This window comes from Coregonus clupeaformis, chromosome 27 (assembly GCF_020615455.1).
Source record: "Coregonus clupeaformis isolate EN_2021a chromosome 27, ASM2061545v1, whole genome shotgun sequence".
Lineage (NCBI taxonomy): Eukaryota > Metazoa > Chordata > Actinopteri > Salmoniformes > Salmonidae > Coregonus > Coregonus clupeaformis.
Genome location: NC_059218.1, coordinates 21,012,482 through 21,039,368, shown reverse-complemented (window position 1 = coordinate 21,039,368; position 26,887 = coordinate 21,012,482). Strand labels below are relative to the sequence as shown.

The following is a 26,887-nucleotide window of genomic DNA, read 5'->3' as shown; positions in this document are numbered from 1 at the left end:
ATGATTTTTAAGTAATTAATTTGCATTTTATTGCATGACATAAGTATTTGATACATCAGAAAGCAGAAGTATATTTGGTACAGAAACCCGTGTTTGCAATTACAGAGAACATACGTTTCCTGTAGGTCTTGACCAGGTTTGCACACACTGCAGCACAGACCTTGTCCACATCCATTCAGGTTTCAGGGCTGTCGCTGGGCAATATGGACTTTCAGCTCCCTCCAAAGATGTTCTATTGGGTTCAGGTCTGGAGACTGGCTAGGCCACTCCAGGACCTTGAGATGCTTCTTACGGAGCCACTCCTTAGTTGCCCTGGCTGTGTGTTTCGGGTCGTTGTCATGCTGGAAGACCCAACCACGACCCATCTTCAATGCTCTTACTTAGGAAAGGAGGTTGTTGGCCAAGATCTCGCGATACATGGCCCCATCCATCCTCCCCTCAATACGGTGCAGTCGTCCTGTCCCCTTTGCAGAAAAGCATCCCCAAAGAATGATGTTTCCACCTCCATGCTTCACGGTTGGGATGGTGTTCTTGGGGTTGTACTCATCCTTCTTCTTCCTCCAAACACGGCGAGTGGAGTTTAGACCAAGAAGCTCTATTTTTGTCTCACCAGACCACATGACCTTCTCCCATTCCTCCTCTGGATCATCCAGATGGTCATTGGCAAACTTCAGACGGACCTGGACATGCGCTGGCTTGAGCAGGGGGACCTTGCGTGCGCTGCAGGATTTTAATCCATGACGGCGTAGTGTGTTACTAATGGTTTTCTTTGAGACTGTGGTCCCAGCTCTCTTCAGGTCATTGACCAGGTCCTGCCGTGTAGTTCTGGGCTGATCCCTCACCTTCCTCATGATCATTGATGCCCCACGAGGTGAGATCTTGCATGGAGCCCAAGACCGAGGGTGATTGACCGTCATCTTGAACTTCTTCCATTTTCTAATAATTGCGCCAACAGTTGTTGCCTTCTCACCAAGCTGCTTGCCTATTGTCCTGTAGCCCATCCCAGCCTTGTGCAGGTCTACCATTTTATCCCTGATGTCCTTACACAGCTCTCTGGTCTTGGCCAGTGTGGAGAGGTTGGAGTCAGTTTGATTGAGTGTGTGGACAGGTGTATTTTATACAGGTAACGAGTTCAAACAGGTGCAGTTAATACAGGTAATGAGTGGAGAACAGGAGGGCTTCTTAAAGAAAAATGAACAGGTCTGTGAGAGCCAGAATTCTTACTGGTTGGTAGGTGATCAAATACTTATGTCATGCAATAAAATGCAAATTAATTACTTAAAAATCATACAATGTGATTTTCTGGATTTTTGTTTTAGATCCCGTCTCTCACAATTGAAGTGTACCTATGATAAAAATTACAGACCTCTACATGCTTTGTAAGTAGGAAAATCTGCAAAATCGGCAGTGTATCAAATACTTGTTCTCCCCACTGTAGTCATCCGGAAAAGCTGATGCTCTCATGCATGCTTCAGTGTTGCTTGCCTCGAAGCGAGCATAGAAGTGATTTAGCTTGTCTGGTAGGCTTGTGTTACTGGACAGCTCGCGGCTGTACTTCCCTTTGTAGTCTGTAATAGTTTTCAAGCCCTGCCACATCCAACGAGCGTCAGCGCCAGTGTAGTACGATTCGATCTTAGTCCTGTATTGACTCTTTGCCTGTTTGATGGTTCGTCCAAGGGCATAGTGGGATTTCTCATAAGCGTCCAGGTTAGAGTCCCGCTCCTTGAAAGCAGCAGCTCTACCCTTTAGCTCAGTGCGGATGTTACCTGTAATCCATGGCTTCTGGTTGGGGTATGTACGTACGGTCACTGTGGGGACGACATCATCGATGCACTTATTGATGAAGCCAGTGACTGATGTGGTATACTCCTCAATGCTATTGGAAGAATCCCGGAACATATTCCAGTCTGTGCTAGCAAAACAGTCCTGTAGCTTAGCATCTGCGTCATCTGACCACTTCCTTATTAACCGAGTCACTGGTGCTTCCTGCTTTAGTTTTTGCTTATAAGCAGGAATCAGGAGGATATAGTTATGGTCAGATTTGCCAAATGGAGGGCAAGGGAGAGCTTTGTACGCATCTCTGTGTGTGGAGTAAAGGTGTTCAAGAGTTTGTTAAGCAAATTGACTATTCCAAAGTAGTGAAATGAGTCACCAGCCAGTGTCTCAATTTTGTACAACATTTTTGTGCCCAGTAAAGATCGGCCATCTTTGGGAAGAAAATGATGGTAAATTCAAAGACCAAGGCCAAAACAACAAGCAACACTGGGGACGCTTCAATCGCCTGTGAGGAGGCATGAAATATTCAAAAGGTAGCTCGAGATATACAGTGGGGAGAACAAGTATTTGATACACTGCCTATTTTGCAGGTTTTCCTACTTACAAAGCATGTAGAGGTCTGTAATTTTTTATCATAGGTACACTTCAACTGTGATAGGCGGAATCTAAAACAAAAATCCAGAAAATCACATTGTATGATTTTTAAGTTATTAATTTGCATTTTATTGCATGACATAAGTATTTGATCACCTACCAACCAGTAAGAATTCCGGCTCTCACAGACCTGTTAGTTTTTCTTTAAGAAGCCCTCCTGTTCTCCACTCATTACCTTTATTAACTGCACCTGTTTGAACTCGTTACCTGTATAAAAGACACCTGTCCACACACTCAATCAAACAGACTCCAACCTCTCCACAATGGCCAAGACCAGAGAGCTGTGTAAGGACATCAGGGATAAAATGGTAGACCTGCACAAGGCTGGGATGGGCTACAGGACAATAGGCAAGCAGCTTGGTGAGAAGGCAACAACTGTTGGCGCAATTATTAGAAAATGGAAGAAGTTCAAGATGACGGTCAATCATCCTCGGTCTGGGGCTCCATGAAAGATCTCACCTTGTGGGGCATCAATGATCATGAAGAAGGTGTGGGATCAGCCCAGAACTACACGGCAGGACCTGGTCAATGACCTGAAGAGAGCTGGGACCACAGTCTCAAAGAAAACCATTAGTAACACACTACGCCGTCATGGATTAAAATCCTGCAGTGCACGCAAGGTCCCCCTGCTCAAGCCAGCGCATGTCCAGGCCCGTCTGAAGTTTGCCAATGACCATCTGGATGATCCAGAGGAGGAATGGGAGAAGGTCATGTGGTCTGATGAGACAAAAATATAGCTTTTTGGTCTAAACTCCACTCGCCGTGTTTGGAGGAAGAAGAAGGATGAGTACAACCCCAAGAACACCATCCCAACCGTGAAGCATGGAGGTGGGAAACATCATTCTTTGGGGATGCTTTTCTGTAAAGGGGACAGGACGACTGCACCGTATTGAGGGGGAGGATGGATGGGGCCATGTATCGTGAGATCTTGGCCAACAACCTCCTTCCCTCAGTAAGAGCATTGAAGATGGGTTGTGGCTGGGTCTTCCAGCATGACAACGACCCGAAACACACAGCCAGGGCAACTAAGGAGTGTCTCCGTAAGAAGCATCTCAAGGTCCTGGAGTGGCCTAGCCAGTCTCCAGACCTGAACCCAATAGAAAATCTTTGGAGGGAGCTGAAAGTCTGTATTGCCCAGCGACAGCCCCGAAACCTGAAGGATCTGGAAAAGGTCTGTATGGAGGAGTGGGCCAAAATCCCTGCTGCAGTGTGTGCAAACCTGATCAAGACCTACAGGAAACGTATGATCTCTGTAATTGCAAACAAAGGTTTCTGTACCAAATATTAAGTTCTGCTTTTCTGATGTATCAAATACTTATGTCATGCAATAAAATGCAAATAAATTACTTAAAAATCATACAATGTGATTTTCTGGATTTTCACAGTTGAAGTGTAGCTATGATAAAAATTACAGACCTCTACATGCTTTGTAAGTAGGAAAACCTGCAAAATCGGCAGTGTGTCAAATACTTGTTCTCCCCACTGTATAAGACAAAAAAACACATAAACAGTGCAGAACACAACTGTTATATTTTCAAGTAAGAATATTTATTAATATTAATATTGAATAATACAAATATTTAGCTTTCGTTTATTGTCATGGTTAAGTGATTATATGATCTCTGTACCAGCACTAAACAGTTAACATAAGACGTGTTGGGCCTCGATACACGCTAAAAGCAACATTCTAACAGTAATTAAACATTCTATGCTGTATTTTTGGTTGTGTTTATGAAGGTTTAGGTAACATTAGAATAGAAATAGAATTCAAGTTACTGTGGGCTGTATGTTGGGTAATGGAGAGGAGCAGGTCCTACTGTCAGAAGGAGGGTCAACAGGGGAATGGCATACAACATTATTATGACATGCCCTACTAAAACAGTTATGTTTGTGATACTAACATTTTTAACAACAAAAAGTAAAGAGGGAGACTTTACCTTAAATGGCAAGTAGCAGAAACTCTTCCCGCCTTCTCGTCTATATAGTAACGTCAGTTACATGCTAATGTTTGCCAAGCTAACACACATTATTTAGCTAGGTAACTAGCTAGCTATAACAGAACACTAGCCAAGCACACATATCTATCTTCATAGGACTGTTACTAGACAGCTACAAACATAAAACGTTTATCAAATAGCATTAGCTATATTTAGCTAGCTACAGTACTCACCCTTTAATAGCTAGCATCCACAGTAGTGGCCCCTTGACAGCTAACTCACACAACCTAAAAGAAAAATTATAACTAGCTAGTGCGTAGCTAGCTACTAGCTAGTACACCTGCTCATTTTACTTGGGCAGCTAAGGACATGTTAACTTAGCTAGCTAGCTATCACAAAGAACAGGCCTGTGAGGTACACAGTTGTCTGTGTGGTATGTGCTGCAGTTTACTGGGCTCTTTGGCTCTGTGACACACATGAGTGGCGTGGTAGGGAGGAGAGGAAAAGTATAGGTTATTCCTACTGTCTTTATGACTGCGGCAGACTGCCATCTGTCAACAAGATACAGTATTTCAAAGGAGTATAACAATATACTGTAATTACACCTGTCTGGACCAGGTAAGCGTTTTCCTTCACATGTAACAGGCGATAGGGGATGGCACAAGGCAGGCACAAGAGTAAAAAAACTGAGTCTGCCTATGTCTGGGGGCTGGATGGATGCCCAATCGAGCTAAGTGTCAAGGAAGTGAGAGATTTTTCCTCTATGAATGAGTAATGAAGTTAACAGCCCACTGGCCTCTACTGATGGCTTAACAATCACAGCCTCAGCCAGCTGCTGAATGACCACTTATTAGAGCCATTAAGAATGTTTCCTTTTGTTGTTGTCCTCTATTTGTGGCTGAAAGTCAGAGACATTGATTTCCCGCCTATTGTGCCCCAGGGACAGAAGATCACCTGCTCCAGTCCCTGCCTGATCCTCTCTAACCATCCTGCATTTATGTTCTCTTTTTACACTGATATCAGATTATCCACCTGTGGTATTGTTGGCTTACTGTTACCATTGCAGAAATCTCAGCAGGCTTTGCTGGCTGTCAATGTGTGCAATGTGATTTATTTAGCTAATGAAACCATGTTGTCATCTAGAAGGTCAATGAAACTACCGCAGTATTTATCGTATTGTGCCCAATGCATTGATATCCTTGTAATTACGTTGGCAATTAATGAATGTCAGACCTTGAAAGGATGTAATTCGGGTGGAACTAGGAGCATGACACGGTTTAAGGCTGACCCCAGTTATTCGACTGGTCGATTGTTTGGTCGACTAAGATTATTTTTTGTTGTTGAGCAGTAGCAAATATATATATATATATATATATGTATTTTATGGCTCACGAGACACCTGTCTTATTCGCGCCCATCTCAGCGAACTAATCCATTGCGGAGGCCGAGACTAATCCTTTGCGGAGGCCACAGGGATGGCACAGTCCAAGAAAAAGGGGAGTGTGGATACACATTGCACGTTTCTCTCCAGAATGCGCTCTCTCCCGCCAATTTGTGCACATTCATTGTTACATAACTTCATTGTGTGAATTGTTTGCGTTTGATTGTTAGTGTCTATCAATTCCCCATTACATATATCACCAGTAGTACATTTACCGTTAATTCCTATCATTTCTAATCTACAATGTTTGTTTGGTTACGGTAATGGCTGTTAATGCATTCAATATATTACTATTCCAGTCTTTTACCGTTCTCATTGTCGGAGTGGACAGGTTGTTTGCAGAGCACACAACCTATGCTACACTTGTGAGAAACAAGTTTTGGTTTATTTCATTCCATTTACAAGTTTTGTCAATTTAGTCATTGTCTTTTGTTTGGAGTGCTCCTGTCAATGTTGAGTAAGGGCGCGCATCTGATTTACGCATAGAAGTAGGCCTATAGGCTACCTGGCCTGCGAGTAAATGTAGGCGTATAAATGTGCTAATGAGCTGTGGAGCTTCTCAAAGTAATGTTTTCTTCACCTCAAACAGCAAGCAAACAATGTCTGTTTTTACATCCATTGAGAATGACAGTAATTCCTCAATGTATTTGAAAAATCTTTCCAGCTCTCTCCCTTTCGATAACCACTCACGCTGAAAGGGAAAAATGTAATGCTCTGATCCAGTGGAAAAGTCTTAAAACAGGCGTACCTGATTACTTCTTATCCCTTGCACAAATGGCCTACAGCTGTGTCTGTCCCAAGCTCACTGGTGCAGGAAACTGAGGGCCCAGAATATTTTATACAATGTGGCAAGGAGCTTCAGGCCGGGCCCAAGTTAATAATTGATACAATGTTTCAAGTTCGTTGCAGACAGGCCATGTGTAGCCAATGTGATTTATAGGATATTTGTTTTTATCAGGATATTTTCTACCTGCAGGCTGCAATGTTTTTATTTGTTGGCTTTATAGGCTATTTTTACATAGTTGGGAATTGCAATACAAGTTACTTTTTAGGTTGATCATTTTCATTTAGATTTGGATATAATTGTTATTAACCACATGTCATTGATTTTGAGATACAAAGTTGTTATTATATATTAAATGAAAATGTTCCACGGAAATGTGCAGATGAAAACCATAACTGGCACGCTGATTTGTAGAAATGGTAAGATAAATTGGCATTCCATATGAGACCTCCTCGTGTAGCATATTACTGGCAACTTCAAGAGAGTAACGGCAGAATCTGAAAAAGCCAGTAGGAGCGGGAGAAGGATGGTTGGGGCAGGTAAAGTTTTTTTTATTCTGGTTATCTTGATCTCTGGCTCCCTCTTGAGTCATTTGTGTCTTATTTCATCAAATAGTGAGCTTAAAGCATCAGACAAGCTCAATGCATATATAGTTGATTTTATTAAAACACAGGTGTCTATACAGTGCATTCGGAAAGTATTCAGACCCCTTCACTTTTCCCACATTTTGTTACGTTACAGCCTTATTCTAAAATGGATGAAATAATTTTTTTCAGCAATCTACACACTACCCCATAACGACAAAGCAAAAACTGTTTTTTAGACATTTTTGATAATTTATTAAAAATGGAAATAAGTATTTATACCCTTTACTCAGTACTTTATTGAAGCATCTTTGGCAGCGATTACAGCCTTGAGTCTTCTTTGGTATGACACAACAAGCTTGGCACACCTGTATTTTGGGACTTTCTCACATTCTTCTCTGCCGCTCTGTCAGGTTGGATGGGGAGCGTCGCTGCACAGCTATGTTCAGGTCTCTCAAGAGATGTTTGATCGTGTTCAAGTCCGGGCTCTGGCTGGGCCACTCAAGGACATTCAGAGACTTGTCCCGAAGCCACTCCTGCGTCGTCTTGGCTGTGTGCTTAGGGTCGTTGACCTGTTGGAAGGTGAACCTTTGCCCCAGTCTGAAGTCCTGAGCGCTCTGGAGCAGATTTTCATCAAGGATCTCTCTGTACTTTGCTCCGTTCCTCTTTCCCTCGATCCTGTAGGTGTCTTCCAGTCCCTGCCGCTGAAAAACATCCCCACAGCATGATGATGCCACCACCATGCTTCACCGTAGGGATGGTATTGGCTATGTGATGAGCGGTGCCTGGTTTCCTACAGATGTGACACTTGGCATTCAGGCCAAAGAGTTCAATCTTGGTTTCATCAGACCATAGAATCTTGTTTCTCATGGTCTGAGAGTCCTTTAGGGGCGTTTTGGTAAACTCCAAGCGGGCTATCATGGGCCTTTTACTGAGGAGTGGCTTCCGTCTGGCCACTCTACCATAAAGGCCTGATTGGGGGTGTGCTGCAGAGACGGTTGTCCTTCTGGAGGGTTCTCCCATCTCCACAGAGGAACTCTGGAGCTCTGTCAGAGTGACCATCGGGTTCTTGGTCACCTCCCTGACCAAGGCCCTTCTCCCCCGATTGCTCAGTTTGGCCGGCCGGCCAGTTCTAGGAAGAGTCTTGGTGGTTCCAAACTTCTTCCATTTAAGAATTATGGAGGCCACTGTGTTCTTGGGGACCTTCAATGCTGCAGATCTGTGCCTTGACACAGTCCTGTCTCGGAGCTCTACGGACAATTCCTTAGACCTCATGGCTTGGTTTTTGCTCTGACATGCACTGTCAACTGTGGGACCTTATATAGACAGGTGTGTGCCTTTCCAAATCATGTCCAATCAATTGAATTTACCACCGGTGGACTCCAATCAAGTTGTAGGAACATCTCAAGGATGATCAATGGAAACAGGTTGCACCTGAGCTCAATTTCGAGTCTCATAGCAAAGGGTCTGAATGGGATAATATGTGTAGATTGATGAGGACTTTTTTTTATTTAATCCATTTTAGAATAAGGCTGTAACTTAACAAAATGTGGAAAAAGTGAAGGGGTCTGAATACTTTCCAGAAGGACTGTATATGGAAAAATACACGTTTTAAAATTTCAACCAATCGATTGGTCGAAAGAATAGACTACTTGGTCAGGGACAGCCCTAACACTGTTAACTTTGAGTACTCAAACTCTTGCAAGGGTACGAACTAGGCTAGGGTAACAGTGGTTGTGTAACGGGAAGCTAACCAAAGTCATGAGGCCTACTTTGTTGGCAAACAGTTTGAGACCTAGTTGGAAAGGGTCCAATTGGAGGGGTAGTGTATTGTCCTACTCTACACTCCATCTGGTGAGCTCTATCAATCACTAAAGTGTTAATATGCCCTGTTATCTTGTGTATCTCAGCCCCTGCAGGATTTTAGAGCAGGGCAGTCTTATCACCTCCCAGGCTGGCATGTAGGCCTACACTTCTCTGGGCACGTAGCATTGGGGAGGAGCGCTGCATGATTTTACACAGCTGACACTGTTGGTGCTCTGTTATAGGCTGGTTGTCATAAACGGGAGATGTTACCAGGTCAGTAAGCCAAAACCACCTCGGGTAAACAAGTATGTCTGGCCCTGCCTGTCTGGCAAAGCACAATGGAAACCAGGTGGCTGGCTTGCTGCTGCAATCTCCAACATGGCCAAAAAGACAACTTCAGAAGCGCTGACTCAGCAGTAGTTAACTCTGGGATGAGCCATTACTCAGATTGGCTGTTGAAAGAGACCTAGAGAGGGAGAAAGAGCAGAGTCATCTGTTGCTATGTGATGGATTTTTCTAGTGGGCTGCACTGTCTTGTTTTTGTAAGGCCTGTGCCATGGCTGACATGCTGTTGGTAAAAATTAGGCTCAGTAATGCCCATCTGAGCTCAGTAATGTTTTCAGTGGCAAAAAGCAGCCAAGCTACTGAGGTTGGCATAATACGGCGTGACTCGGGCGTATGACTCTAATTGTTTGTTTGTGCTCTCTCTCGAAGAACATTTGTTGTGGTTTCAGACAACAGACTTGTACCCTCTCTTTAACAGTGAACCTCCCTGGTGGTCCAATATATTGCCTTTGTCAGCCAAGTCGAGCCCCCCCCCCCCACACAAAATCCAATTAGTTGTAATGCAGACTCAGCCTGACATGCCAACTTGCTGTTTGTTTGTCATGCACCCCCCATGTTGTTTGCTCTTGTTATGGCTCTGTGGCCTAATCCTTGCTCTCAATATGTTGTACGATGAGCTCAGTTCTATTGTTGTGGTCCTTGTGCTGAAGGCAGCAGCGGCAGCAGTAGTAGAGAACCCTGATATTGATCCTCTTTACATTTAGCTGAATGAGTGTGAAGACTCAGACAATTCCTTTAGCTTTAGCCTAGTTCACACTTTAGCTGTCACAACAGGGGGAGGTTTTGTGACCTCTCGACCAACCCTGTTCTGCATTAGCCTCTGTGACCTCAGAGCAGACATGGCCCATACCTTAACCCTGTTAACTCAGCATGGATGACCCAGAGAATTAGGCTAGCGAGTAGCAACGTGTCATTAATTCTTTACCTCTGGGTTGAGCTCAAACCACTTGAAAGGTCAGTAGTCATTAAAGTGGATTTTGTCAAATAAGATGGAACATAAGTTTCAGTGAGGTAGACTTTTATTTGACTAACATCAACTTCTGACTGAAAATATCCTTCTCTACAAGTGTCCCTGTTCACAGTAGTCATCTCTTTTAATTTACCTTTCGTACTTCAGTGAAACAGTAACCATCTAGTTATGTCACCAAGCGCAAGTATGAATGTGCCTTCAACACCTCCTGCTCCATAACACACAGTAACAACGTTTCTATTGTTAGTGTTGACATGCTAAAACCCCAGACACCGGTATTGGTGTTTTTCTCTTTCTTTTGTCTTCTGCCACAGCTCTGACTTGTGTTTGTTTGTCTCTCTCTAGGAAACGGCAAGTTCTGTGTACCTGGTCATGGAGGTAAGCTTCTGTTGTCATTTCTGTCTTTAGCCCTTGTTTTGGTTTCAGGTTCAACACACACACTCCTGCTCTAACTCAGTGGTTCTCAAACTGCCGGTTGCAATAAGTTTATTTTTTTTTGTGGGGGGGTCGCGAGTGTGACGCTGAATGGGAAAAATACATATTTTTAATATATATTTTAATAGGCTACATATACCATTTTTATTTTATATTTATATCTTTGCCTATTCAATTTGGTCACTAACATAGGCCTATGGTATTGCACCAAATTATTTTCTAAAAAACGTATAATATTTACATTTTACATTTTAGTCATTTAGCAGACGCGCTTATCCAGAGCGACTTACAGTTAGTGCATACATTATTTTTTTAATTTTTCAAACCCACAACCCTGGCGTTGCAGAAACACCATGCTCTACCAACTGAGCTACATCCCTGCCGGCCATTCCTCCCCTACCCTGGACGACGCTAGGCCAAGTGTGCGCCGCCCCATGGGTCTCCCGGTCGCGCCGGCTACGACAGAGCCTGGATTCGAACCAGGATCTCTAGTGGCACAGCTAGCACTGCGATGCAGTGCCTTAGACCACTGCGCCACTCGGGAGGTAATGTGCTTCAGATCCAAAAAGTTGTGCGTCTTGTCTGTTGACAAATGACCAGTCATCAGCATTGGCGCGCAAAGGCACATATGCAGAATAGTGACCAGAAAGCACTTGTTTTATTTTCTCCGGTTTTCAAATCAAATGTTATTTGTCACATGCGCCGAATACAACAGGTGTAGACCTTACAGTGAAATGCTTACTTACAAGCCCTTAACCAACAATGCAGTTTTAAGAAAAAGAAGTGTTAAGTAAAAAATTGATAAGTAAAAAATACAAATAATTAAAGAGCAGCAGTAAAATAACAGTAGCGAGGCTATATACAGGGGGTACCGGTACAGAGTCAATGTGCGGGGGCACAGGTTAGTCGAGGTAATATGTACATGTAGGTAGAGTTAAAGTGACTATGCATAGATAATAATAGTAGTTTAACAAGTTAAAAGGGACTTGTTTCCTGCTGAACCCCACTTACCTGTGTTCTTCAGTGATTGTTTAAAAACAAATATCCTGTTGAAAATTGATATCCCAAGTGTAAATAATGTACACACACTTAAAAATATGTTTTGAAATAAATGTTTAAGTGTGTGTACAACCGCATTCAAGGAGTTGGTCTGATGGTCAGATGTGATATCATTGGCCTCCCCCTAGCTTGCTGGAACAATAGAGGAGCAATTGACGACAAAAGAGGAATGTCCCACCCCCCCACTGTCATGTCATACCTGGACCACTTATTGAGATGTGACTTCTGTAAATCAGTGTTAAATGAGGTGAAAAGGAGACATGAGTAGGACTGTAAAGGGGACTTTACAGAGGGAAATGATACCTTTCAGGGGTGCACAAAGGAGTCAAAGGACCTCCTGTTGTCCAAACTTACCCCACCCAATGAGCAGGCTTCATTCATATTAATGCTAAACCATCAGCGTCAGTCAGTTACGCGCCACCCCTCACACACACACACACTTTAGTGAGGAGTATTATGTATCAATCCCTATCTGATTGAGGGTGGTGTTTTACACTTGTGTTTCTTCAATTATTCAACCTCCGTGTGTATTGCTCTCTACTGATTGTATACAGTGCATTCGGAAAGTATTCAGACCCCTTGACTTTTTCCACATTTTGTGGAATAGCAAAGGGTCTGAATACTTATGTAAATAAGGTATTTCTGTTTTTTATTTGTAATGTATTTGCAAACATTTCTAAAAACCTGTTTTTGCTTTGTCATTATGTGTAGATTGATGAGGATTTATTTATTTTTTAATCAATTTTAGAATAAGGCTGTAACGTAACAAAATGTGGAAAAAGGGAAGGGGTCTGAATACTTTCCAAATGTCTCCTAATGTCGTTCTCTTTTATCTCCCTCTCTATCTAGTACTGCAATGGTGGGGACCTGGCGGACTATCTGCACTGTAAGTGGACTGTTTCATCTGTCAAAAGGCCAGCGAAGCTCTCGGATCGTTCTTGAATTAAGGTGGCATTTGGGCATGGCATTTTGGAAAAAATTAACTGTCATCTTCCCATTCTAAATCAACTAATATGGTAGCTCAATTACTTCAAATAATATCTACCATTATGATAACATTGTGCTACAAGTAGGAGTAGTAACACCAATGAGAAGTTGTAGGTAAGTGAGAATTTTCTGAAAGGGAGGCTTCAAATGTTCAAAGGTCATTAATCCTTTAAAAATAATTTACTAAAGTGATATGATTAATCATTTTGTTCACAATGTTATTTCCCTTCATTTAAATTGAGTAACACCAAGTGTCACTTTGGATTTAGACACACCAAATTATCAATGGAATCCTACAATTTATGAGATACTAAAAGGGTGTGATTAGCTAATAATTTTTTTTAGTATAAAAATCAAATCAAATCTAATTTTATTTGTCACATACACATGTTTAGCAGATGTTATTGCGGGTGTAGCGAAATGCTTGTGCTTCTAGCTCCGACAGTGCAGTAATATCTAACAAGTAATATCTAACAATTTCACAACATATACCCAATACACACCCTCTGCTGTTTCCTGAAGTCCACGATCATCTCCTTTGTTTTGTTGACGTTGACTGAGAGTTTATTTTCCTGGCACCACACTCCCAGAGCCCTCACCTCCTCCCTGTAGGCGGTCTCGTCATTGTTGGTAATCAAGGCTACTACTGTTGTGTCGTCTGCAAACTTGATGATTGAGTTGGAGGCGTGCTTGGCCACGCAGTCATGGGTGAACAGGGAGTACAGGAGGGGGCTGAGAACGCACCCTTGTGGGGCCCCAGTGTTGAGGATCAGCGAAGTGGAGATGTTGTTTCCTACTCTCAGGAAGTCCAGGACCCAGTTGCACAGGGCGGGGTTCAGACCCAGGGCCTCGAGCTTAATGATGAGCTTGGAGGGTACTATGGTGTTGAATGCTGAGCTATCGTCAATGAACAGCATTCTTACATAGGTATTCCTCTTGTCCAGATGGGATAGGGCAGTGTGATGTCGACTGCATCGTCTGTGGATCTATTGGGGCGGTAAGCAAATTGAAGTGGGTCTAGGGTGACAGGTAAGGTAGATGTGATATGATCCTTGACTAGTCTCTCAAAGCACTTCATGATGACAGAGGTGAGTGCTACGGGGCGATAGTCATTTAGTTTAGTTACCTTTGCTTTCTTGGGTACAGGAACAATGGTGGCCATCTTGAAGCATGTGGGAACAGCAGACTGGGAAAGGGAGAGATTGAAGATATCCGTAAACACACCAGCCAGCTGGTCTGCGCATGCTATGAGGACACGGCTAGGGATGCCGTCTGGGCCGCAGCCTTACGGGGATTAACATGCTTAAATGTCTTACTCATGTCGGCCACGGAGAAGGAGATGCCACAGTCCTTGGTAGTGGGCCTCGTCGGTGGCACTGTGTTATCCTCAAAGCAGGCGAAGAAGGTGTTTAGCTTGTCTCGAAGCGAGACGTCGGTGGCTGGTTTTCCTTTTGTAGTCCGTGATTGTCTGTATACTCTGCCACATACGTCTCGTGTCTGAGCCGTTGAATTGCGACTCCACTTTGTCTCTATACTGATGTTTTGCCAGTTTAATTGCCTTGCGGAGTGAGTAGCTACACTGTTTGTATTGCCAAACAATACAAACAGTGTAGATCCCTCCCCCAATAGAGAGAATCCTCAAGGTCCTTGTATATCTTTGTAATGAGTGATTTTCAAGGCGGTAACACCAATGACACATTATACTAGTAAAATAAATAGGTATTTGAATAGCTTTTGTTTTTATTGATCTATACAATATATGAAATACTTTCTTTCACTTTCTAGCATTCAAAATAATAAAGCAGGGGACACACATAGGATTGTCTACCATTCGCCAGCCAAGGATAATTAGCACCTCTGAACAGAGTGTCAGCAGTCAATCTCTTTTGTGTTCATACAACAAAGACCTTGACCTCGTTAGCCACAAAGCTTTGTTAAAATACTCCAAACCAGAAGGTGGCAGTAACGTTGTTTGGCAATGCATGTCCATATGTGTTGCTTAGTTTATGGTCTAGATTCCAATGTTGGCTAGCTAGCTAGCTGCACTATTGTTGCTATTTTGTAGAAAGCCCTTGTTGAGACTAGCCAGATGGCCACTGCTAGATAACTACATGGCAAAATGACGAAGAGACAATTTAATTCACTCCATAATTCCATACTGCCAGTGCTAGCCCATTACCAAATGTTTAGCTAGCTAGCTAATGTTAGCATATTCACTAGCTAGCACAACATACTCTACTAGATAGCTAGCTAGCTAAGGACAGTGCTCTAACTCAGTTGGAAACTAATCCATTGTGATTTATACTGAAAAATATATAAACGCAACATGTAAAGTGTTGATCCCATGTTTCATGAGCTGAAATAAAAGATCCCCGAAATATTCCATACGCACAAAAAGATAATTTCTCTCAAATTTTGTGCACACTTTTTTTTACATCCCTGTTACTGAGCATTTCTACTTTGCCAAGATTATCCATCCACCTGATAGGTGTGGCATATCAAGAAGCTGATTAAACAGCATGATCATTACACAGGTGCACCTTGTACTGGGGACAATAAAAGGCCACCCTAAAATGTGCAGTTTTGTCACACAACACAATGCCACAGCTGTCTCAAGTTTTGAGGGAGCGTACAATTGGCATGCTGACTGCAGGAATGTCCACCAGAGCTGTTGCCAGATAATTTAATGTTAATTTCTCTACCATAAGCCGCCTCCAACGTAGTTTTAAGTAGTTTTGGTAGTACGTCTAACCGGCCTCACAACCGCAGACCACGTGTAACCACGCCATCTCAGGACCTCCACATCCGGCTTCTTCACCTACGGGATCGTCTGAGACCAGCCACCCGGACAGCTGATGAAACTGAGGAGTATTTCTGTCTGTAATAAAGCCCTTATGTTGGGAAAAATTAATTCTGATTCGCTGGGGCTGGCTCCCCAGTGGGTGGGCCTGGCTCCGAAGTGGTTGGGCCTATGCCCTCCCAGACCCGCCCATGGCTGCGCACCTGCCCAGTCATGTGAAATCCATAGATTAGGGCATAATTAATTTATTTCAATTGACTGATTTCCTTATATGAACTTTAACTCAGTAAAATCGTGGAAATGGTTGCGTGTGGCGTTGAAATTGTCGCAATACTAGCTACAGCTTGGAGAAAGTATTTAGTGTTTTGTGCATTGCGTCTGTACGCTTAGCTAGCTACCATCCCATAGCCTACATTGTATATGAAGTGGGACTTGCTCATGACATTTATGGAGAAAATGCCCTCTTTCTTTTCCTTTTTGTTGTCACTCCTGTTTGTTCCCCCATGTGGGGGGTTCGTGATCTCTGATTGGCGCAAAGTCAAGTTGTCGGCCACTGACGAGCATTGCAGAATCTGCAGGTTTGTCGTTACTACCGGGTCGGCACGCAGCAGGTACCACTTTTGTTTTAACAAGAGAAGGAACGGCCTCCCACTGTGGTTCATGCTTAAATGCACAAAACATATCACTACAACTCTACACATCACTACAGGAACAAGCCAATTTGCTTATCCTAAGTACTTTAAACAATGCATAAACATAAAATTTTGCAGTATAAAGGACTTGCATTATGTTTTATCATTGATAAACAGTTCATTATGAGCAAAATGATGTATGATGTGTTACTATTCGTCATTTTAAAGTGTTTTTCATGGTTGCAAATGCAAGGGATGCAAATGCCACCGCAATTCAAGAACGACCCTCATTAGAATTGCTTGCTCTGCTTTCCTTCATTTGGGCCACTGTAGCACATAGTGTGGCAAACTCAATGGGGGAAGGTTTCAGAGCACACCATGACTGAAGCTGGCTTGTGTGGTAAAAGGCTGGGTAAATTGAAAGACACCTAGTGCATTGAGGCAAACTATCAGAATAAGGGTATGTTAGCAAAATGAAGATGAAAGCCAGGGTGATGTAACGGTGGATAATGAGGGTGTGGGCTGAACCAACCAGGCCCTGAATTTAGCACAGAAAGTTGGGCCGCTTGTTTATTTAGACTACAGTTCCAGGCTTCAGGGAAGCTGTGTTTTCATAGGCTGCCGGGGAACAGGAACAAGTCTGATGTTTCTGTTAGGATGGGGGGGGGGGGGGGGCAAATGACACCAAAAAGAAAGTAATTTACATCGTTTTGATAGTTAAATACAGATTTTATTTTCCCTTATCAGCTGTCCTGTCCCACCCCTGCACCCCTGTTTCTCCCCTAGCCAAGGGCACCCTGAGCGAGGACACCATCCGGGTGTTTCTGCAGCAGATAGCCGGAGCCATGAGGGTGCTGCAGGCCAAGGATATCATCCACAGAGACCTCAAACCCCAGAACATCCTGCTCTCCTACCCCGCAGGACGCAAGTCCCACTCCACCAACACCTGCATCAAGATAGGTGTGTGTGTGTGTGTGTGTGCAGTGCATTCGGAAAGTATTCAGACCCCTAGACTTGTTCCACATTTTGTTACGTTACAGCCTTATTCAAAAATTTATTATTTTGTTTTTTACATCTCATTAATCTACACACAATACCCCATAATGACAAAGTAAAAACTGGTTTTTAGAATTTCTTGCAAATGTATAAAAAAAAAATAACATAAATACTTTTTTCCCTCACTGTACATAAATAAGGTATTTGATCCCCTGCTGATCTTGTACGTTTGCCCACTGACAAAGAAATGATCAGTCTATAATTTTAATGGTAGGTTTATTTGAACAGTGAGAGACAGAATAACAAACAAAAAAATCCAGAAAAACGCATGTCAAAAATGTTATAAATTGATTTGCATTTTAATGAGGGAAATAAGTATTTGACCCCCTCTCAATCAGAAAGATTTCTGGCTCCCAGGTGTCTTTTATACAGGTAACGAGCTGAGATTAGGAGCACACTCTTAAAGGGAGTGCTCCTAATCTCAGTTTGTTACCTGTATAAAAGACACCTGTCCACAGAAGCAATCAATCAATCAGATTCCAAACTCTCCACCATGGCCAAGAACAAAGAGCTCTCCAAGGATGTCAGGGACAAGATTGTAGACCTACACAAGGCTGGAATGGGCTACAAGACCATCGCCAAGCAGCTTGGTGAGAAGGTGACAACAGTTGGTGCGATTATTCGCAAATGGAAGAAACACAAAATAACTGTCAATCTCCCTAAGCCTGGGGTTCCATGCAAGATCTCACCTCGTGGAGTCGCAATGATCATGAGAACGGTGAGGAATCAGCCCAGAACTACACGGGAGGATCTTGTCAATGATCTCAAGGCAGCTGGGACCATAGTCACCAAGAAAACAATTGGTAACACACCACGCCGTGAAGGACTGATATCCTGCTCAAGAAAGCACATATACATGCCCGTCTGAAGTTTGCCAATGAACATCTGAATGATTCAGAGGAGAACTGGGTGAAAGTGTTGTGGTCAGATGAGACCAAAATGGAGCTCTTTGGCATCAACTCAACTCGCCGTGTTTGGAGGAGGAGGAATGCTGCCTATGACCCCAAGAACACCATCCCCACCGTCAAACATGGAGGTGGAAACATTATGCTTTGGGGTGTTTTTCTGCTAAGGGGACAGGACAACTTCACCGCATCAAAGGGACGATGGACGGGGCCATGTACCGTCAAATCTTGGGTGAGAACATCCTTCCCTCAGCCGGGGCATTGAAAATGGGCCGTGGATGGGTATTCCAGCATGACAATGACCCAAAACACACGGCCAAGGCAACAAAGGAGTGGCTCAAGAAGAAGCACATTAAGGTCCTGGAGTGGCCTAGCCAGTCTCCAGACCTTAATCCCATAGAAAATCTGTGGAGGGAGCTGAAGGTTCGAGTTGCCAAACGTCAGCCTCGAAACCTTAATGACTTGGAGAAGATGAGTGGGACAAAATCCCTCGTGAGATGTGTGCAAACCTGGTGGCCAACTACAAGAAACGTCTGACCTCTGTGGTTGCCAACAAGTCATGTTTTGCAGAGGGGTCAAATACGTATTTCCCTCATTAAAATGCAAATCAATTTATAACATTTTTGACATGCGTATTTCTGGATTTTGTTGTTGTTATTCTGTCTCTCACTGTTCAAATAAACCTACCATTAAAATTATCATTTCTTTGTCAGTGGGCAAACGTACAAAATCAGCAGGGGATCAAATACTTTTTTCCCTCACTGTATTTGGGGAGTTTCTCCCATTCTTCTCTGGCTAGGCCACTCAAGGACATTCAGAGACTTGTCCCGAAGCTACTCCCTACAAAGGTTCACCTTCCAACAAAACAACGACCCTAAGCACACAGCTAAGATAATGCAGGAGTGGCTTCGGGACAAGTCTCTGAATGTCCTTGAGTGGCCCAGCCAGAGCCCGGACTTGAACCCAATCGAACATCTCTGGAGAGATCTGAAAATAGCTGTGCAGCAACGCTCCCCATCCAACCTGACAGAGATTGAGAGGATCTGCAAAGAAGAATGTGAGAAACTCCCCAAATACATGTGTACCAAGCTTGTAGCATCATACCCAAGAAGACTCAAGGCCGTAATCACTGCCAAAGGTGCTTCAACAAAGTATTGAGTAAAGGGTCTGAATACTTATGTAAATGTGATATTTCAGTTTTTTATTTTTAATACATTTGCAAATATTTCTAAAAACCTGTTTTTACTTTGTCATTATGAAGTATTGTGTGTAGATGGATGAGGAGAAAAAAACAATTTCATCAATTTCAGAATAAGGCTGTAACATAACAAAATGTGGAAAAAGTCAAGGGGTCTGAATACTTTCCGAATACACTGTGCGTGTGGGTGCATGCACGTGCACTGTAATGCGTTATATAAATTATAGCGACAAGAGTTCCATCTTTCCACAGAATTAATTGATACCCATGTAATAGCTGATAATCACCATTGTGTGAAGAATGAATTAGTGCAGGGCTGAAGACTAAAGAGCAGTGTTCTGTATGTGTTTAAAACTCACTCATATGAATCCCTCTCAAGCCCATTTAAAGCTGCAATATGGAACTTTTTGGGCGACCCTACAAAATTCACATATAAATGTGAGTTATATATCAGTCTTTCTCATTGAAACCAAGTCTAAGAAGTGGTAGATATGTTCTATGTGCACTATTTCTATGCTTCCCATTTGAAAGTGTATTTTTTGCCTCTTTTACTTTCGGTTTTGTACACCAGTTTCAAATAGCTGAAAATACAATATTATTGGTAATGGAAAATATATTTCACAGCGGTTTAGATGGTGCATTGATTCTCTACACTATACTTGCTTGTTTTTTCACAAACTGAAGTTAGGCAAACTATTTGAATTTTAGCAACCAGGAAATGGCGGAGCGATTTCTGCATAGTGCATCTTTAAACAGTTGTGTGTGTGTGTGTGTGTGTGTGTGGATCGCTCACTTTGAAAGGCTGTTAACAGTGCAACACTGTAGTTAGTTAGTAGTGATGATGACATTTGTTTTTGTGTGGATATTTCTCATTGTCCATTGATCTTGAATGTTAGCCTTTTTAACTACCACTGGTGATTTGCTTTTCCCTGTGGCTATGTGATATTCTGAAGTAGGATGACAGACCGTTACTAGTATAATTTAAAGGTGTTAGAGTGCATGTCAATTAAGAGTAAGATGGCAGGTTTCAAAAATCTCTGACAAAACTTCCAGTCACTGGTCCTCTTGGTGGCTCAGTGGAATATCAATTGAGTCCTCTCTCCACAGTAACCTCTTCAGTCGTTCCCTGCAGGTATTACTTTTCCCGCTCATTGCAAACATTTTGTGATCGCAGCAAGGTTTTGCTGAGTATCTGAGTACACAGCTGTAGTCTCCACTTGTACATTGCTAACTCATCTTCTTTTTTACCCCCCCCCCCGCTGTCCTTCTTCTATCCCTCTCTCCAGCTGACTTTGGGTTTGCCCGGTACCTTCAGAACAACATGTTGGCTGCCACTCTGTGTGGGTCCCCTATGTACATGGTGAGCATCTCTAGTTCCTTACACACCCTCAAACTGCCTATGGTCAGGTACCATGTCTGACATGTGTCATGTGTGCAACTCTGAAATGTTTCCCCGTATCTACCAGGCACCTGAAGTCATCATGTCTCAGAACTATGATGCCAAGGCTGACCTGTGGAGCATTGGAACCATTTTATTCCAATGTCTGACTGGGAAAGCACCGTTTCAGGTGAGTAGCATAGTCCCCATGATATAGGACTCAATCATACCCAGATATACCCAACTCAAAGGGTTAATCAAAGGGAGGTTGTTTGAATAGTTAAAATGAATCCACTCAATACAGAAAGGGGTCATTCAGCGAGAGAGGGAGAGAGATAGAAAGTCATTTCCACAGTTTGTTTTTGACTTGCCATGCAATATTTAAGACTGGCATGGCAGCAATCAGCTTTGGTTTTCTCTTAGACTTAGCCGAACAGACCGGCTTTTCTCTCCACATAATGTGAGAGATGGCAATCTGTAGACTAGCTAGAGTTAAAACAACAAGACTATTTATCCATCCTTTCCTAAGGCTCTTAGGAAAACAAGTTACCCAAACTGTCCAGGCAGGTTCAGCTGACTGTGTTTCCTCTTCAGATCTTTACATTCCCTTAGAAACGAATTTCTGTGCATGCAAACACTCAAGTTTGCACGGTTGATTTGTTCTGTTTCTGTGTATGTGTCTGTGTGTGCTACCCACAGGCTAGCAGTCCCCAGGACCTCCGGCTGTTTTATGAGAAAAACAAGAACCTCAGCCCCAAGTTTGTGTTGATCAGCTCTAGTAGTTGTTGTGTGTGTTTTTAGAGATAGAGAGTACAGATTCCTTTCACATGAGATTATGTGTCTTGAATGGTGCTTCCGTGTTAATGAACTAATGCTGTGATAGACCGGATTTGACCACAGGATATGTTACAAACGACTTATGATTATGATACTCTCACGCACTGCTTTTAACATTTGATTTAGGATCAGCTACCACAATCCTAACATTAACCATTTATGGGGAAATGCAAAACAGGCCCCCGATCAATTGTTAAAACAGGAATTAAGTGTAAAGTACCATCATGCATTCATGGTGACTTGTGTGTCTCCCCTCCCAGCATCCCCAGAGAGACCTCCTGTCACCTGAGGCACCTGCTGCTAGGTCTTCTGCAGCGCAACCACAACGACCGCATGGACTTTGGTCAGTGGGGCCACACTCACAGTGGTCATACCAGTGCTCATTATTTAAGAGATATTTAAAATTGATAGGGTAGCAAGTTCCTCACTTTCAATCTTTTTCTCTTTTCATTGTAGAGGAGTTCTTCCATCACCCCTTCCTGGAGACGAGTTCGTCCATGAAGAAGAGTGAGTAACATCCATCTACTCATCCCTAATTGAAACATCCAAACCAATCTATCATATGAAGAGGAAAGTCTGAGAAATTTATGAATTGGTTTATTATTTTGAGAATGTATATTGATATTTTTCTTTGATACAGCTCCTGCTGTGACCATGACATGCTTTCCCAGCTCTGCTTCAGCCAGCTCCTGTAGCAGCTCTTCCACCTCACATTTGGCCTCCCCACCGGTGAGTGTGTGTGTGTTAATGTATACATGCTTATAAACTGAGTGTACAAAACATTAGGAACACCTTCCTTATATTGAGTTGCCCCCCTTCCCTCACCCCTTTTGCCTTCAGAACAGCCTCAATTCGTTGGGGCATGGATTCTACAAGGTGTCAAAAGCGTTCCACAGGGATGCTGGCCCATGTTGACCAATGCTTCCCACATTTGTGTCAAGTTGGCTGGATGTCCTTTGGGTGGAGAGGACCATTCTTGATACACACAGGAAACTGTTGAGCATGAAAAACCCAGCAGCGTTGCAGTTCTTGACACAACCCGGTGCACTTGGCACCTACTACCACCCAATTAAAAGGCACTTAAATATTTTGTCTTACCCATTTACCCTCTGAATGGCACACATACATAATCCATGTCTCAATTGTTTCAAGGCTTAAAAATCCTTCTTTAACTTGTCTCCTCCCCTTCATGTCAAATCAAATCAAATTGTATTTGCTACATGCGCCGAATACAACAGGTGTAGACATTACAGTGAAATGCTTACTTACAGCCCTTAACCAACAATGCATTAATTTTTTTATAAAAAATGCATAAATAATTAACAGTAGCAGCAGTGTAAAAAGATGGGGTGGGGGTGGGGGGCAGTGCAAATAGTCCGGTTAGCCATGATTAGCTGTTCAGGAGTCTTATGGCTTGGGGTAGAAGCTGTTGAGAAGCCTTTTGGACCTAGACTTGGCGCTCCGGTACCGCTTGCCGTGCGGTAGCAGAGAGAACAGTCTATGACTAGGGTGGCTGGAGTCTTTGACAATTTTTAGGGCCTTCCTCTGACACCGCCTGGTATAGAGGTCATGGATGGCGGGAAGCTTGGCCCCAGTGATGTACTGGGCCGTACGCACTACCCTCTGTAGTGCCTTGCGGTCGGAGGCCGAGCAGTTGCCATACCAGGCGGTGATGCAACCAGTCAGGATGCTCTCGATGGTGCAGCTGTATAACTTTTTGAGGATCTGAGGACCCATGCCAAATCTTTTCAGTCTCCTGAGGAGGAATAGGCTTTGTCGTGCCCTCTTCAAGACTGTCTTGGTGTGTTTGGACCATGATAGTTTGTTGGTGATGTGGACACCAAGGAACTTGAAGCTCTCAACCTGTTCCACTTCAGCCCTGTCGATGAGAATGGGGGCGTGCTCAGTCCTCTTTTTTTTCCTGTAGTCCACAATCATCTCCTTTGTCTTGGTCACGTTGAGGGAGAGGTTGTTATCCTGGCACCACACGGCCAGGTCTCTGACCTCCTCCCTATAGGCTGTCTCATCGTTGTCGGTGATCAGGCCTACCACTGTTGTGTCGTCGGCTAACTTAATGATGGTGTTGGAGTCGTGCCTGGCCATGCAGTCATGGGTGAACATGGAGTACAGGTGGGGACTGAGCACGCACCCCTGAGGGGCCCCCGTGTTGTCTCTTGGTAAATAGTGTGGTCTACAGCTTATCATAAGATACTCTACCTCAGGCGAGCAAAACCTTGAGACTTCCTTAGTATTTGATTTTATGCACCAGCTGTTGTTTACAAATATACACAGACTGCCACCACTTGTCTTACCGGTGTCAGCTGTTCTATCCTGCCGATGTAGCGTATAGCCCGCTAGCTGTATGTTATCCATGTCGTCGTTCAGCCATGACTTGGTGAAACATAAGATATTACAGTTTTTAATGTCCCGTTCGTAGGATAACCGTAATCTTAGGTCATCTAATTTATTTTCAAATGATTGAAGATTGGCTAATAGGATTGATGGAAGAGGCAGTTTACTCGCTCGCCGTCGGATCCTTACAAGGCACCCCGATCTACGCCCACGATATCTCCGTCTCTTTCTCCTGCGAATGACGGGGATTTGGGCCTTGTCGGGTGTCTGTAGGATATCCTTCGTGTCCGACTCGTTGAAGAAAAAAATATTTGTCCAATACGAGGTGAGTAATCGCTGTCCTGATATCCAGAAACTCTTTTTGGTTATAAGAGACGGTGGCAGAAACATTATGTACAGAATAAATTACAAATAACGCGAAAAAACACACATAATAGTACAATTGGTTAGAGGGCTGTAAAACGGCAGCCATCTTCTCCGGCGCCATCTCTACATCTAGAGCCACCCTCTACACTGATTGAAGTGGATTTAACAAGTGACATCAATAAGGGATCATAGCTTTCACCTGGATTCACCTGGTCAGTCTACAGTATGTAATGGAAAAAGCAGGTATTCTTAATGTTTTGTATACACAGTGTATATCTTTGCTTTAGGATATTTATATAATACTTTTATGAAATGTATTATTTCAGCTGGAAAGTTGAATGCTACCAAAGTTCTGAATAGAAAAATCAACATCTTGTTTTGTTGCGTATTGTATTATACTAAAACAAGTTATTGTATTTCTTTGTAAGTGTCTATTTTTAATAAATCCTGTTTCATTAATATGTATCAAGTCTGGTAATACTTTTGCCATTCTGTTGCTTATGAGTTTTGTTATTATTTTATTGTTGCAATTTATTAAACAAATGGGTCTGTAATCTGCAGGGGACTCTCCAGAGCTACTGTTGATGTGTCCAATGTCACACAGCTCAGTGTACGTTCAGTCTTGGGTTTGTTAGGTGGTATAGGGCTTTTTGTCTATTCCAGTGTTTTTTAATCCTGGTCCTGGGGACCCAAAGGGGTGCACTTTGTAGTTTTTGCCCTAGCACTACACACCTGATTCAAATGATCAAAGCTGAATGATCAAATTAACTTTTGACATGGCACACCTGTTAATTGAAATGCTTTCCAGGTGACTACCTCATGAAGCTGGTTGAGAGAATGCCAAGAGTGTGCAAAGCTGTCATTAAGGCAAAGGGTGGCTACTTTGAAGAATCTCAAATATAACATATATTTTGATTTGTTTAACACTACTGTTATTTTATTTTACTGCTGCTCTTTAATTATTTGCAATTATTTACTTATCACTTTTTTTTTCTTCTTAAAAACTGCATTGTTGGTTAAGGGCTTGTAAGTAAGCATTTCACCTGTTGTATTTGGCACGTGGCAAATAAAATTTGATTTGATATAGTGGGTTGTTCAGGGTCAGTGCTGTGGTCATAGTTACTCTCTCCTCTCTCTCTCCAGCAGTCCCTGGCTGAGGTCCAGCAGCTCCACGCCAAGACCCTTGCCTCCCCTACCCAGGATGCCCCTGGCTTTCTCCTCAAGGACTCGTCTGGAGGGGGCTGCAGCAGCAAGAACTCTTCTTGTGACACGGATGACTTTGTCATGGTGCCCGTCCACTTTCCCAGTAAGCGCATCCTCATTCCTCAACCACGAAGTGGTGTTCTTGTAGCGCTTCAGTCTGTCATGTGTATACAATCCAGAGATTGTGAGAGAAGTTGTTTAGATCACTTTCTTTCTGAATGTATAATAGCAGTGTAGTCCAATTTCTGAGATGATTCTGAGGTTCATTCGTTTGGCTGTATGGTCATTCCTCTTTGACGTGTTGCCATGGTTTCTCAGCAGGTGAGCTCACCTGTGAGGAACCTACTGGGAAGGTGTTCCACGACAGTCTGATGAACAGCGGGTGAGTTTAGTGGACATGGTCTTTAGTGATGGGGCAAAAATCAATACAGTTACAAATCCTGATATTATTTAGGATGATATTACACTGTGAACGAAAATATAAACGCAATATGCAACAATTTCAAAGATTTTACTGAGTTACAGTTCATATAAAGAAATCAGTCAATTGAAATAAATTCATTTGGCCCTAATCTATGGATTTCACATGACTGGGAATATAGATATGCATCTGTTGGTCATAGATACTTTTTAAAAAGGTAGGGGCGTGGATCAGAAAACCACTCAGTATCTGGTGTGACCACCATTTTCCTCATGCAGCGCAACACATCTTCGAATAGAGTTGATCAGGCTGTTGATTGTGGCCTGTGGAATGTTGTCCCAGTCCTCATCAATGACTATGCGAAGTTGCTGGATATTGGCTGGAACTGGAACACGCAGTCGTACACGTCAACCCTGAGCATTCCAAACATGCTCAATGGGTGACATGTCTGGTGAGTATGCAGGCCATGGAAGAACTGGGACATTTTCAGCTTCCAGGAATTGTCTACAGATCCTTGCAACATGGGGCTGTGCATGATCATGCTGAAACATCAGGTGATGGCGGCAGATGAATGGCAGGATAATGGCCCTCAGGATCTTGTCACAGTATCTCTGTGCATTCAAATTGCCATCGATAAAATGTAATTGTGTTCGTTGTCCGTGGCTTATACCTGCCCATACCTATTTGACCAAGAAGGAGAGTGATGGAGTGCTGAATCAGATGACCTGGCCTCCACAATCACCCGACCTCAACCCAATTGAGATGGTTTGGGTTGAGTTAGACCGCAGAGTGAAGGAAAAGCAGCCAACGAGTGCTCAGCATATGTGAGAACTCCTTCAAGACTGTTGGAAAAGCATTCCTTATGAAGCTGGTTGAGAGAATGCCAAGAGTGTGCAAAGCTGTCATGAAGGCAAAGGGTGGCTACTTTGAAGAATCTCAAATATAAAATATATTTTGATTT

At 43.1% G+C, this 26,887-nt stretch overlaps 1 protein-coding gene across 3 annotated transcripts in view; it reads left to right on the top strand.

Annotated features, from left to right (window-relative positions):
- Positions 1-26,887, top strand: part of LOC121541619 (serine/threonine-protein kinase ULK1) — a 62,171-nt gene that overhangs the window by 18,518 nt on the left and 16,766 nt on the right. For 2 of the 3 annotated variants that reach the window (XM_041850776.1, XM_041850774.1), the window contains exons 4-14: positions 10,643-10,675; positions 12,641-12,677; positions 16,997-17,170; positions 20,656-20,729; positions 20,836-20,937; positions 21,447-21,505; positions 21,845-21,927; positions 22,041-22,091; positions 22,225-22,313; positions 25,446-25,608; positions 25,824-25,887. In XM_041850776.1, coding sequence (XP_041706710.1) covers positions 10,643-10,675; positions 12,641-12,677; positions 16,997-17,170; positions 20,656-20,729; positions 20,836-20,937; positions 21,447-21,505; positions 21,845-21,927; positions 22,041-22,091; positions 22,225-22,313; positions 25,446-25,608; positions 25,824-25,887 — 929 coding nt within the window. The remainder of the gene's footprint in view (positions 1-10,642; positions 10,676-12,640; positions 12,678-16,996; positions 17,171-20,655; positions 20,730-20,835; positions 20,938-21,446; positions 21,506-21,844; positions 21,928-22,040; positions 22,092-22,224; positions 22,314-25,445; positions 25,609-25,823; positions 25,888-26,887) is intronic. The other variant, XM_041850775.1, reaches the window with a different exon arrangement.